The sequence below is a fragment of the Terrapene carolina genome, unplaced genomic scaffold (genome assembly GCF_002925995.2).
Source record: "Terrapene carolina triunguis isolate 2854851 unplaced genomic scaffold, T_m_triunguis-2.0 Scaffold182, whole genome shotgun sequence".
NCBI lineage: Eukaryota > Metazoa > Chordata > Testudines > Emydidae > Terrapene > Terrapene triunguis.
In genome coordinates, this window is record NW_020664533.1 from 208,352 (window position 1) to 224,019 (window position 15,668).

A 15,668-nucleotide genomic window follows, 5' to 3' on the forward strand; every position below is an offset into this window, starting at 1 on the left:
ACATAGAATCACAGAAGTTTAGGACTAGAAAAGACCTCAATAGGTCATCTAGTCCAGCCCCCTGCACTCAAGACAGGACTAAGTAATAACTAGAGCATTCCTGACAGGTGTTTGTCTAACCTGTTCTTAACCTCCAAAGACAGATTCCATAACCTCCCTAGGCAATTTGTTCCAATGCTTAACTACCCTGACAGTTAGGAAGTTTTTTCCAAATGTCCAACCTAACCCTCCCTTGCTGCAATTTAAGCCCATTGCTTCTTGTCCTAGCCTCAAAGGTTAAGGAGAACAATTTTTAACCCTACACCTTGTAACAACGGTTTATGTACTTGAAAACTATTATGTCCCCCCTCAGTCTTCTCAGACTAAACAAACACAGGTTTTTCAATCTTTCCTCATAAGTCATGTTCTCTGGACTTTCTCCAATTTGTCCACATCTTTCCTGAAATGTGGGGCCCAGAACTAGACACAATACTCCAGTTGAACCCTTATAAGCACAGAGTAGTGTGGACGAATTACTTCTCGTGTCTTGCTTACAACACTCCTGCTACTACATCCCAGAATTATGTTTGTTTTTGTTTGTTTGTTTGTTTGTTTGTTTTTTGGCAACAGTATTACACTGTTGACTCATATTTAGCTTGTGATCCACTATAACCCCCAAATCCCTTTCTGAAGTATTCCTTCCTAGGGAGTCCTTTCCTTTTGTATGTGTGCAACTGATTGTCCCTTCCTAAGTGGAATACTTTGCATTTGTCCTTATTGAATTTCATCCTATTTACTTCAGACCATTTCTCCAGTTTGTCCAGATCATTCTGAATTCTAATCCTATCCTCCAAAGCACTTGCAACCCCTCCCAGGTTGATATCGTCCACAAACTTTATAAGTGTACTCTCTATGCCATTATCTAAATCATTTATAAAGATATTGAACAGAACTGGACCCAGAACTGATCCCTGCAGGACCCCACTCAATAGGCTTCCAGCTTGACTGCAAACCATATGCTTAAGTACCTTACAGAATCAAGATCTATCATACCCATTTTACAGATGAGATAACTGATTCATTAACTGCGGTTAATGCCACTGTGGACCAATTTCAGCCTTCAGTTACACCTGGGTCATCCCTTTGCCTTCTGTGGAGTTTTACAGATATAGGTGAAGGCAGAATTTGGCTTCCAGAATACTGGTACTTATTATTGATGACAATGCATTGGACAAAAAGAAAATAGGGTTCACTCTTCTTCAGATAACTCAGTTTTTATTCCCTCAAAATCCTAATTTGTTAAAGATATTTATTTACTGAGGCAGAATTTTATAAATCAATATCTGGTAGTAGCAAAGTTGACAGTTTCATAAAACAAAGAGAGAATTGGAAATATGCGAACTGAAAAATTCCAGCTGCTTTTTGAGCTACAGTAATAAACAATAATAAATATAGCTGGTTTTATTGCCAGTATCACTTTTGCACAGGCCTCCCTCTCCCTGTACATATAAAGTGTTAATTCCTGATTGAACGATTGAGTCACTGGACCTTGTGATGCTCTAAAGCACAGGTTAAAAGCTGCTGAAGCTACGGGAAAGGAAGTTTGACTATAGCTCCACGGGGGCGGGGGTGTATGTGTGAATGTGACTCAGAACTGAAGATTAAAGGGAATGGATAGCAATGAGGATGCCGAAGAGTTGGGGAGAACAAGGCAGAGGGTCACATCAGGTGAGTAAGCTACAAAACAGAAGCAACCAGAGAAGAGGTAGTGGAAGGGAGTGGGGAAAAACAAAAAAAGGATGCTGAAAAGTGGTGGTGAGGGCAATGGACAGGGCACTGGACTGTGAGTCTGGAGACCTAGTTCTAATTTAGCCCTGCCACTGACCTGCTGTGTGACCTAGGGCAAGTCCCTTTACCTCTCTGTGCCCCTGCTTCACCTGCCCTCTTTTGTCTGCCTTGTCTATTTTGATTGCAAACACATAATAAGAATTATGCCCAAAGATCTCACAAAGTGCTTAGCACAATGGGCCCTGATCTTGGATCGGGTGTTTAGATGCGGCCATAATATAAATAATAAAATTAATTAATGAAGAGTCAGAATCTCAGGACAGTGTGACAAGCAGGAACATTAGAACATTTTGGTGTGTGAGCTTTCTCACAGTGCCATAGGTCCTGTAGTGATGGTATTACATGCATCTTTAGAGTATGCCTATGTTTTCTATATACAATCCCTTTGGCTGAGACAGGCTTATGTGACATAAGACAATATAGCATTATTGCCTTCCTCGTGGGTCAGTGGTTTCTGATTCTGGAAACTATTGACCGTCTAGCTGTTCTCTGAGACAGAATCAAATTATGTTGTGTTCAAAACCAGAAAAGGCTCACTATGGTACAACACAGCATGATTAGGGAAAAGAGACCCTGCCTTTGAGATGTTGAGGACTGGATTCTCCAAGTCACTGAAGTTTACTTTGTGGCAGCACATGTTGAACTACTTAACCCAGCTGGATATTCCCCATAGAGAATTTCCCTTCATAGGGGGAACTCTCTGGCAGTGTAAAGCTGAGAGAGGCAGTATTACGCCTCCTACACCAGCTGCCCCTCCAGTCCCTGGTATAAGTGGGAGAAAATGTGTGGGAGATACAGGCTGGGGTAATGCAAGGGTGGAATAGGGTATGGTGGAAATGAGCCCCACTTTGTCTGATCCCCCAATAGCATAAGCACTCCTTACTTATGCCAGCAGCAGAAGTTAGAGCAGCAGGGGGCCTACTCTAACTGCTTTGTGGGGCTGAGCGTCAGCAAGCCAGGTCATCTCCCTGTGGCCACCACTGCAGTGGAGAACTGGGGTCTTAAAATGTATTCTGCACAATGATGCATTGGAGGTACATTTCCCTGTTGCTTCTAATGCTTATTAATCAAAGTGAGACGTGGAGGGCTGGGGTGGGATTATGCCAAAAAAAAGATGTCAAGAAACATACAGCAACTCTCAGGCACTAGCAGATACAAACAGCGATATTCTGAGCACACATGAAGGACTCTGTTGGGGCTTTTACAGTCAGACCAATGGTAGAGGAGATGGCCCAGCTGCACTGCAGCAGTAGCTAGAGGCACGCTGCCTACAGGGTGCGAAGCAGACAGAATGCCGCCCTAGCCACAGAGGAAAGAGTGCTCAGAAGCATCTTTTACACGTCCTTTTTTCCAAATGCAGCTCATCTGCCCCTCCAGCATTAGCTTCTAATCACTAGCCAGTCCCTCTGGGGTAATGGGGGCTCTCTTGCTGTGCAAGCCCACCTCACTTGCACTCAGGGAGCCGGAGCACAAGCATTTTCTTTGCCCCCTACATGCACACCCACCCAATCACACCTTTGCCCCAGCTGTCTCTCTGTCCCCCATCCCTACTGAAATATCACAGAGAAGCAGGTGATCAGCAAGGTTCCATTTGCAGTTTATGTTCCTGGCTGTTGGGGGCAACTCAGGCTACTGAGAAGAGAGTCTTATTCATCCTCCCTGCTCTCACTAATGTTTCCTTCACCCACACAGTATCTGTCAATCCAGTGCAGTAAGGCAGGCAGTGGGGAGCAGAGAAGTGACCAGATCCCACTCTCAGGAGAAGAACGTTAGTGGTTGGGGTTAGACAATATGTGAGGACAGGAGAGATGGAATCTGATGGTGGAGGGGCCTTATTTACTGGAGAGGGGAAAAGAGAGGATCTGGGTTGGACAAATTGGTGGGAGGTAGACAGAAACAGAGGGGTGTCATTGAAATGCATGGGGGGCGGGGAAGACTGAGCGGGAGAGAATCAGTTGAAATTTTGTGGAGAAGAAAGAGCAAGATGAGGGCAAAGAGGCAGACAAAGAATTAAAAAGCACATAATAATAGTACCTAACCACTTGTTCTCATTAAAAATCCAAATCACACCTTTGGGTATTAGCCTGGCCAAATCTGAGTTTGGGTAATTACACCTCGACCCCGATATAACGTGACCCGATATAACACGAATTCGGCTATAACGTGGTAAAGCAGCGCGGGGGGGGGGGGGCGGATCAAAGCAAGTTCAATATAACGCGGTTTCACCTATAACGCAGTAAGAATTTTTGGCTCCCGAGGACAGCGTTATATCGGGGTAGAGGTGTATGTTCTACCTCTACCTACATTTCCCCTACAGTTTTAAATGGACACAGTTTTTCTCTTTTTCTGTCTTGAATCGTTTTGTAATGTTACAGCACAGTGTCAGTGTCAAACAGCTGCCATATTACACTCCAGATATGGGTGTAGTGATTAGTTTGCAAAGCTTTTTGGAATCCCTTAAGAAACAAGGCACTATATAAAACTTACAGTATTGCTGTTGATATTATTGAGTTTACTGTTCAAAGGCCAAAAGTTTACTATATTACATACAGATACATTTTTTTAAAAATGATTGAGACAGCTGAATCATATAGTGTGTACATTTACATTGGAGTTACTGTTTAAAATTTATATATAGATATATAGATAAATAAAAGATTGATTGATTACCTCATATGAAGAAAGACAATATACTAATGCAACAAGGAAATATTTTCATATCAATTTTAATTTAGTGAATAAATACACATGCATGCACACATACATTTTAATATTTTATACATATATTAGGGCTGTCAAGCGATTAAAAAATGAATCATGATTAATGGTATTGTTAAATATTAATAGAATACCATTTATTTAAATATTTTTGGATGTTTTCTACATTTTCAAATATATTGATTTTAATTACAACACAGAATACAAAGTGTACAGTGCTCACTTTATATTTATTTTTGATTACAAGTATTTGCACTGTAAAAAAACAAAAGAAATAATATTTTTCAATTCACCTAATACAAGCACTGTAGTGCAATATCTTTATCATGAAAGTTGAACTTACAAATGTAGAATTATGTAAAAAAAACTGCATTCAAAAATAAAACAATGTAAAATTTTAGAGCCTGCAAGTCCAAGCCTGCAAGTCCACTCAGTCCTACTTCTTGTTCACGCAATCACTCAGACAAAGAAGTTTGTTTACATTTGCAGGAAATAATGCTGCCCTCGTCTTGTTTACAATGTCACCTGAAAGCGAGAACAGGCATTTTCCTGGCACTGTTGTAGCCGGAGTCACAAGATATTTACGTGCCAGATGCGCTAAAGATTCATATGTTCCTTCATGCTACAACCACCATTCCAGAGGACATGTGTCCATGCTGATGACGGGTTCTGCTCGATAACAATCCAATGCAGTGCAGACTGACACATGTTCATTTTCATCATCTGAGTCAGATGCCACCAGCAGAAGTCTTGATTTTCTTTTTTGGTGGTTTGGGTTCTGTAGTTTCCACATTGAAGTGTTGTTCTTTTAAGACTTCTGAAAGCATGCTCCACACGCCTTGTCCCTCTTAGATTTTGGAAGGCACTTCAGATTCTTAAACCTTGGGTCGAGTGCTGTAGCTATTTTCAGAAATCTCACATTGCTACATTATTTGCATTTTGTCAAATCTGCAGTGAAAGTGTTATTAAAATGAACAAAATGTGCTGGGCCATCATCTGAAACTGCTATAACATGAAATATATGGTAGAATGTGGGTAAAAGAGAGCAGGGGACATACAGTTCTCCCCCAAGGAGTTCAGTCACAAATTTAATTAATGCATTTTTTTTTAACGAGCGTCATCAGCATGGAAGCACGTCCTCTAGAATGGTGGCCAAAGCACGGAGGGGCATACGAATGTTTAGCATATCTGGCACGTAAATAGGTTGCGATGCCGGCTACAGAAGTGCCATGCAAATCCTGTTCTCACTTTCTGGTGACATTGTAAATAAGAAGAAGGCAGCATTATCTCCTGTAAAAGTAAACACACTTGTTTGTCTTAGTGATTGGCCGAAGAAGAAGTAGGACTGAGTGGACTTGTAGGCTTTAAAGTTTTACACTGTTTTGTTTTTGAGTGCAGTTATGTAACAAAAAAAATCAACATTTGTAAATTGCACTTTCACGACAAAGAGATTGCACTACAATACTCATATGAGGTGAACTGAAAAATACTGTTTCTTTTGTTTTTCATTTTTACAGTGTAAATATTTGTAATCAAAAATAATATACACTTTGTATTCTGTGTTGTAACTGAAATCAATATATATGAAAATGTAGAAAAACATCCAAAATATTTAATAAATTTCAATTGGTATTCTATTGTTTAACAATGCGATTAAAACTGTGATTAATCACAATTAATTTTTTTAATAGTGATTCATTTTTTTGAGTTAATCGCATGAGTTAACTGTGATTAATCAACATCCTTTGTGTATATATATATATATATATATATATATACACACACATACACATACACATACACACACACACACACAGGGCGGGCACAACCCATTAGGCGACCTAGGCGGTTGCCTAGGGCACTACAATTTCGGGGGCGGCAACCAAGGCGGTATTTCGGCGGTGGGACCTTCCGCCGCCTCTGTGGGAGGTGGCATTTCGGGGCGGGACCTTCCGCTTCCTAGGGCGGCAGAAAAGCTGGCGGCTCTCCTGTATATATATATATATATATATATATACACATACACACACACACACACTCTCATACATATATATATATACACAGGGAGTTGAAAGTTATGTCATTTGTCATTAAAAAGATATTTTTTCCATAGTCTGGCTATTAGGTCTGGGATTTGACCTATGGCATTAAATACCTTGTAACATCAATGTCCTTGATACAGGTATTATAGGAGTAAAACAAAAACAAAACAGAACGGAAAATACTTATACTTTTGCTAGAATGTCAGCAAATCACGGGGATAAACTGAATAAACAGAACTCATTTATTTCTAACACATTGCTCTTTTATACCAGATAGCACACTGAAGTCTACGCGTGTTGTACAATATGTACATCACACAATCACACTGTACCTATGAAGTCAGAAATCAGACTTTCAATCATTTAAAATGTGTAATATCACACCTGCGAAAAGCCTGTATAAAAATGTATAAATATCTGTTAGTTCCTGCAACTCCCACCCCTTTTATTTTAAAAACCTAAATAAAAATAAATAGCTGCACATGGAGCTTTTAGTATTCTCAATTATGCTTTTAAAAATATTAGCAAAAAAATGTTAAGAGATTTTGCCTTATATAACCATTATGGAGACCCAGTGCTAACTGGTAGTTTAAGTATGAGAGAAAGGTCTGGGGAGTGAGAGATAGCATTTAGAGAAGAGATCCCTGTAGCCCAAAGGGAGGGTCTGAGGCAGAACAAGAAGGCAGCAGAAGCATGAGACAAATATGGAGGTAGAGAAAACATAAGTAGATGTTGAAGGCAGAATAGCAAGAGAGATTTTGTGAGGCAAAACAAGGAATGGGTATAGTAGAGATCTGTGTATTTTAAGCAATAAAACTATATGCAAATCTTGAACAGAGAAGCAAAGACATATCTCTATCTGGCAACATCATAATCTACTCTGGCTGCACTCTTGCACTTTATGTTGTCACCAGACCCACTGATAAAATGTATTTCCTTGTAAACCAAAAATATATGGTATTATTGACATTATACACACATACACACACAAACGACACATACGTTTTATGGCTCTGATTCAGCAAAGCACTTAAACAATTACTTAACTTTAAGTGTGCGCTTAAATTCACTACTGGATTGGGCCTAAATGATGGTGATATCCATTGATATACAGAATCATGAGATGAATTATATTTTTCATGCAACTCGGACTAAAACCTCTGAATAACTTCAAACAGTGGCCTTCTCTATTTAAAAAACAAAACAACAAAACAAAACACTGGCCCAAATTGCAGGATGGGCAATATTCACTACTGGTTTAAACCCCAATATTTGGGGAACTGATCGGGGACAGATATACAAGAACTTTATGCTGTTTGAAAGAGGAGAGTTTTAACAATAGAATACAGACTTGTTTTTAGCATGCGACAGCCTCAGATAGTAGATCCTAAAATGATGACATTATTATGTGTGGGAGTTTTCTACATTCTATCTGTGATACATTTTTTTCTCCCTTGAAGCTCTGTAGAGTTGAATACATGGTACAAAGGCAGCCGAGATATAGGCAGAGAGCTATGAAAAATAGCATCAGTAAAATAATTTTTAAAAACTCCCTAGAGCACTTATGTAAAATGCGTAGCAAATGCAAATAGTGTGGGTTAGAGGTTTTATTGGCATTCAGCTGGGATGACTTTGCCACTCGCATGTAATATGGCTATCACAAACTCATGCTGGTAAAACCTTTACACTGCACTATGCCAGCATATATTTTCTCCATATATACATTCATGCACAAATATTTTTTCTGTCCAAATTCAGCGTTGGTATTTATATTTCCATAGTTGCAAGAGATTTAAAGCTGGAAAAATTTATGTGGCACATTTATACCCACTGGGTTCAATTAATAAGGCTTAATGCGGATATCCTGCAATACCAACTCTTGCAAATTCCCTGTTAACTTCAGTGACAGTTTTCTCTGATTAAAGACTGGGTTCTAAATCCTTTAGCAACTGAAATGTGATCAGCTTCAGGACTTTTCAGTGTCATGATGACTAATTTTTTTTTAAAAATGAGGAACACGATTACATTTCCAAACTCCAAAATTGCTAATGAAAAAGCTGACATGAGCCCTTACAGCTGTCTATGCTGTGGTCACTGCGGATTACTGACACGAGTGATTTAGATGGTAGCTAGAACCACCTCTTTCATAGGAAGGCTCAGCTGCCAAATGAACTTGGTGAGGAGGATCACTTTAGTTCAAGAGGAGCTTGGGAGGATATTAAAGGAAATACAATCCTCTTAGAGTATTGAAAGTGTGCATGTGTGGAGGTGGGGACAAGAGACAGCCAAACCTTTATTTCTGTGAACAGATCAAGGCGACAGATGTATTCCTTCTACTGTGCTGCATTCTACTGTGCTACCATTTGGCCTAAAATTCTCCCGATATTTTGCCTATCTTTAATTACAAGACACATGGACCAGACCCTCACGGTAGTTCTACTGCCTTTGAGGGAGCCATGGTAGAGAACATGCACTGAGGATCTGGCCCAGTTGTGTTCTCTGAATGCCAAAGCAAGATTATTATCCAATAATTTTGCAAGTAGATGAAACCCTGGAATATTCAGTGTGGGGGGGGGAGGGGACCACTGGAGTAAAACAAAATAAATCCACTTTAGTTGCACAATATTTATTCTGAGAAAACTAAGGTTGATTGATCTGCACAATGGTATAAGAGTAGTTCAGTCAAGATGAAAAATAAATGGGCCAGTTATATTATATAATATCTGACCTCAGAAGCTTTCCTGTCCTTAAGGCAAGAATACCCCCTGTTACTTGGTAGTTATCCAAAGTATTTGTTATACAGACATTTAAAATTAAAATGATAATGGTTCCCTGGATTATTTTACATTCCATAATGAATCGAGATGCATTTACCTGTCCCTTCTGTCATTATACACGAGTCAAAGAAAGCCTGATGGAACAAGTCTATGTTAAAACAAAGGCGATTCACAGTATGTGTGTTGTAATTACTGATTTTGTTTCACTGGAAACACTGTAGTGCACTCATCGATTAGAGTTTACACTTCCCTCCTGACCTTTGAGGAAGGGCATACAATATTGTCTCAATCAGGCCACACAGACATTAATGGGGGCTGTCTTGTCTTGTAGATTTTTAGCCATTGTCTAGGGATCTTGTGTGCTTATGATTAAAGAAACAGGTTCTTTCCTCTCTTGCCCTAAGAGGGTCAAAACAGACATCCATTTTCCTCTCCTCTCCCTGCTTCTTAATTCCACCCCAGTAAAGTACACAAATACATCCGATCCCCTAGCTATGAAACCAGAGGCAGCTGCAGCCCCGCCTCCTGCCCGCCACACGCACACGCCTATAGCTAAAGGTGAGCGTTAACAGCACCACGGGGGATGGGGGATTGACCATTGCATGGTCAGCAGAGGGGATGGCCAAATACGGTGACCAGACAGCAACGGTGAAAAATGGAGACACTTTTGGGGGACGGGGGGGAGGGAATAGTTGCATATATAAGACAAAGCCCCTAATATGGGGCTGGTCACTCCGTGGCTGAAGGAACCCTGCCTGCCACTATAGAGCTGTCAGGGCGGAGCGGGGGGCTGCTGCAGCAGCACCAGCTGTGTGTGTGGCTGCCTGTGCGGTCTTCCCCGGTGCCATTGCTTCTGCAGCCCTGCCCGCCTGCTTCCCACCCCCCCTCCTCCCCTCCCGAGCGATGCATTTCCCAGCCCCCAGCTGGGGATGCTCAGTCGCAGCCCCTTGCTGCTACTGCTTCCCCTTTGCATCCATCCCGGGAGGCGTCCTCCGCGCGCTGCCTCCCCCTCCACCCCAGTGTAAACTGCAACCCTCCAATTGCACCTGTTCTCCCCCCCCCCCGAGGCTAACAAGCCCCCTGCCGCCCCCGGCACAGGTCTCTCGCCTCCCCCCGGCTCTCCGCTGACCTTCTCCTGCGCCCTGTTCAGCCGTTTCTGGACGTTTTTGGCGAAGATGCCCGTTTTCATGTCGGCCATGGCTGCTGGTCCAGGGAGCCTGGCGAGGAGGCGAGTCAGGCAGAGCCCAGCGGCTGAGGCAGAGAGCGAGCGAGCGAGCAGGAGATGGGGAGGGGGGGGGGTGAAGGGAGGGGCTGGAGGGACAAGGTGGAGGAGGGGATCTTAAAGATACAGAGAGAGGGAGCGAGAGACTGGTCCCACGGCCCCCTCAGTGCTCAAGGGGAGCCGGAGCTGAGCTCCAAGCACTTGCCCTGCCTTTAAAAATCTTCCTTCCTGATGTTCTTGAAGGAGAAGAAAGACAGAAATAGCAGGCAAGGCCAGCATTAGGGATCTGGAGGTTAATTTAATGGGGGAGGCGATTTACTCCAAATGATATGCATTCTTCGTTAAAGGGATGCTATTGATTTATACAACAATGTGCAGAGAAAAAGGGGTAGGGGAAGTAGTATATATAGCAGCACCCACTGCTGTAGTGGCTGACAACACCATATACTAAAATAATATCTTCACCTTCCACTGAATGAGAGCAAAGCACTTTACAGAGATTGTTTAACTCATCTCCTCAACACCCTTCTGGGGCAGCTGAATATTAACCCCTTTTTTGCAGATGGAGAAACTGAGACAGAAAGATCAAGGATTCTCTTTTGAAAGGTGTCACTCATTTTGTGTGTCTCCACTTTTTGGCCACCCAAAGCGAGACACCATAGGATCCAATTTTCAGAAGTGCTGAGTATTGGCCATTGATATCAAATGAAGTTGTGGGTGTTCAGCCTTATAGCGCAACATTTTCAAGCGTGGATTCCCATAGTGAGGCATCTAAATCTATATTTAGCCACCCAATGGCATCTAGTGGCCTCATTTTCAGAAGTGCTGAGCACTCAGTACTCCGATTGGGTGTATTCCGCAACATGAGTTAAGCTCCCATTGCCTGTGCTCTGCATATCTGAATATCAGGCAACATCTCTAAGATAACTAACTTGGGGCAACCAGGTTTGAAAATTTTGCCTCTATCTAGTGTAACAAACATTAAAGTTCTCAGAATGAAAGGCCACTTGTTGAAAATTGGGGCCTAAGTGTCTTGCCCAAGGTCAAATTCAAATATGTGGCAGAGCTAAGAATAGAACCTGAGTATCTTCTGCCCTACCCACAAAAAATATTTATCCTGCCCTGAACCAGTTACCCAAACAATCCTTAAAACAGAACACCATTCAACACCATGACCTAAACATCAAAACTTGGCTTTTAAGTCAGAGAAGCCCCAGTCCAAGAAAGCACTTAAACACTGGCTCCAACCCTCCCTGCTAAGACTTGCTTAAATCCATCAGTACTGAATTAAGCACATGCTTGCCTGACCTGGAACCAGAGCACAGCAACACAGCAGCATACGGCAAGCATTACTGTGCTCCAGGCTCTGCATCTGTCTCTTTCTCTGCATGAGGGTGCTGTTCTACATTTGTAATACTTTTCATTGATTTTTCAAATTTTTACAAAAATACAAGCCAGAAGGTTGCCATCACCATAAAACAAATACAGAAATGCAGAGGTATATGCCATAATCAAACATCTTTAACTAGTCTCCTAGCCACCGAAGTAGTAAGATCATCCATGTCCCAGTAACTGCATACTTTCTCAATATCCATCAGGTGTCAAACTTCCATGACAAAGTTCCCATTAACTTCAATGGGAGCAAGTTTAGGCATTTGGGATGTACAGATAACAGCCCATTTATTATTTACTATCTTTTAGGGGCTAAGGCTTTCTAGACTCAGAGGTAAACATAGTCCATGCCCTGAAAAGCAAATCCACACAGTCCATGCCCTGAAAAGCAAATCCACACAATACACCAGCAGACACCAAAAAAAAAAGTATATTTTAATGCAGTACATCACAGTCTACTAATGTTAGCCAGATGCAGAGATGAGTACATTGGGATTTTGTTCTGAATTCTTCCAAAAACTCTGAAGTAATTTTTAACATCTTCTATAAAATTTGTTTTTGTCTGGTTTTGAGTTTGTAAAAGGATTGTTTTAACTTGAACTGTGTGTGTATTTTGCGTATTTAATCATAACAGCAAGGTACAGCATGGGGCACCATGGAGAGTAAGTGCATTCAGATGCTAAGAACAAGTAAACAGTTTTAGTTCCACATCTAACACTTATTGAAACCAATGGAATGATTCCCGTTGCGCTGGATCAGGCTGTTCATGCAATACAAAGGATGGGGGTATGTGGAGTGCCACTCTGCAGTTGCTAGTATGCTGCTTTTGTGACCAGTTCTCTGCCATGACTGGAAAGGCGTTTGACCTCGGGGTCCCACAGTACAGATCCTAAAACAACCCTCCGTGCTGATTTGCAAGGAGCATGATGGTATGCAATGGGGGGCATACCTGCACAGACTTCTTTCCTTCTCGCATAGCAGAACTGCATTGGTTTTCCTGCATCCAGGAACTTCTGTGGCCTTGGAGAGCAGGCGGAATGTGCCCTCCTCTGTATACAGTTTATTAAACTGCTATGTGAGAGCAATGCCTTCAATATACAACTGCCATTGTGATTCTTCTTTAAGGGGACACTGTCAGGGTAAAATAATTAAAAAAAAAAAGCAATCTTTCTTCTTTAAGTTACTAACTCCTTTGACTGAAAGAAAATTTGAAAAATTTAATAGACTGGTTTTTCCTTGTGGGTTTTTTGTTTGTTTACTATTTACACTGTTTACTCTTTGGCATTTATCTCAGTTTGGACAATGAAAATGCCATTCAATTTTATTTGTGTTTCCAGTCAGTTTTATATTTTAGCTCTCAGACACTAACACAAAATGACAAATGTTTAGGTTGCAAATGTGGCACAGGATGTTTATTTGCTGTTTTTAAATGTTTCCATGGGAATTTTAATAAAAATGCATCCATTAAATTAAAATAAAAGTCTTGCTAGGTGACAATCACGGATTCCTCAAAAAGGAGGTCAAAGACACATACATATACTACTTCTTTCTTAATTCAACAAAAGTAAGGCCAGAATGTCCATAATGATCTAGTCCATAATGATCAGTTTTCTAGTATCACATGAGAGATGGAAAATACTGCAGCACTCTAACTTTACATTTTGCAGCAGACCCCATTTAAATGTATATTTTTCTGCACAGAATATCACTTTTCATTTCTATAATGCCTTTCATCCAAGATCTCAGACCATATTACAGACACTGATATACTGAGCTTCACAACACTTCAGGGAGAGGTGGGCAAAATATATGTATTCGTCACATTACTCAACACCAGGATTGCACTTAACTGACTACAGCAGTGCAAGATGACAATTTGAGACAGGAAATAAAGAATACTGCAGGATTACCTGGGAATTGAAGCTGCATTGAAATTGGGGGGTTTGATAGGCAGAATATATTTACATGAGTTAGATTCCTGTTGTGACAATTAGAGTAGCAGTTATGAAAAGCAACACAGGATGTTTAATGACCACAAGTGTAGATTACTTCCATTTTAAACTTTGTCTGATAAACAGCATCTCCACTGCTCCCTAGCATTATACTATCAGACTGGTTCAGTATTGATTCAAAGGGAAGAGTGCTACTTGCGGAATCATAAATACTATTTCCTGCAGCACCTGGACGCTTCTTGCAGTTATGCCAGGAACGTATGACCCATCTTGCCAGGATCACAGCACAAGGAGGTAAGGCTATAGACAGTAAACTTGAACGAACCCAACAGTAACTGTAACAAAAGAAACTGAAATATTAAGGAATAGATGGGCTAATTACTTGAGAATCAGTCTATGAAATTTCTGATTACTTTAAGGATTTAGGCAATTACTTTTAATTAAAACAATTATAATTTCAGCCAAATTTTTTATACTTTTCTGCACTCATATCATTTTACTTCACTCCCTACAACTTCAGATTCATATTTCTCTCTGTTTTAGTAAGCAGGCATATATTGAACCTGTATATAAGTTCTGGAGCAGAATACTGATTATATAAGTGGGAGGAATTTTATTAGAGCTGATTGGGAATTTTTCAACAATTATTTTGGAAATCAAAAAATGCCAGTTCATCAACACTGAAAGCAAAACAGGGGCACTTTAGACAAATTCCTTGACTCAAAAAGTGTTGAGAATAAAAGTTTTTAAATTGTTCAGACATTTTTTGTTTTGACATTTTTTAAACTAAAAATTCCAGTTTACTGGTTCAAAACAACTTTTTGTTTCAAAATTGAAGCAAATTAGACCCACAAAAAGGTTTAAAAAGAAAAAAAGGTTGAAACTGAAACTAAACATTTTGAAATTAGCAGAATGAAATGTTTTGCCCTGAATTGTGGGGGAAATATCAGTTTTGCATCAGAAATATTTTTGAGATTTACATTTTACATCCTGATTCAAGCTGGGGAAAAAAATCAAATTCTTGACAATAGTTGTGGTATGGGAAAATCATTTCCCACACAGCTGTATATTTTGTCTTATAAGTGCTGTGTGTACCATTTTAATTAAACTTAATTAAATAATCATTTGAAATTATCTTCCTGCAGTGAGATACATACAGTTATGAATTTGAGCAGGATTTTTACATCACTCAGCATTGGCTTAACTCAGTTCCCACTGAAGTCATTTTACATTTAGCTTCAATGAGAGCAGAGTTAAGCCAACTCAGAGTGCTTTTGGAAATTCCATCTATAATGTTCCTATCTGAGAAGAACTACTACTAAAAGGGCTTGCAGCTCTTACTTACATGAGGAGTTCCACTGGTTTCTATTTCTATGGGATTCTTCCTGGGTGAAATTTAGCCCTGCACAGAGGTGCATCGAATGTGTCTCTCTGCCTTCTGCACAGAGGTGTATCTCACCCCTTCTGAAGAGTATGGGCTACAGGATTTGGCTTCAAATAAAATAAAACCCTCACTCTAGCCATAGGAGAAAGAATACATGGATGAAAACACTGTAGCATTAATTCGAATGCCTCTAAATACAATCAGGCACGAGACACAAGACTGAGACCTGTGCCATAACATGAAGTCCAACAAAGGTCCATTAATATCATAGAATGTCAGGGTTGGAAGGGACCGTCTCAGGAGGTCATCTAGTCCAAACCCCTGCTCAAAGCAGGATCAATCCCCAGACAGATT

The 15,668-nt window shown here is 40.6% G+C and overlaps 1 protein-coding gene across 2 annotated transcripts in view; it reads right to left on the minus strand.

The window, feature by feature from the left end:
• Positions 1–10,562, minus strand: part of LOC113407039 (amphiphysin-like) — a 186,515-nt gene extending 175,953 nt beyond the window's left edge. For both annotated transcript variants that reach the window (XM_026654124.1, XM_026654122.1), the window contains exon 1: positions 10,494–10,562. In XM_026654124.1, coding sequence (XP_026509909.1) covers positions 10,494–10,562 — 69 coding nt within the window. The remainder of the gene's footprint in view (positions 1–10,493) is intronic.
• Between the last annotated feature and the right edge of the window lie 5,106 nt (positions 10,563–15,668).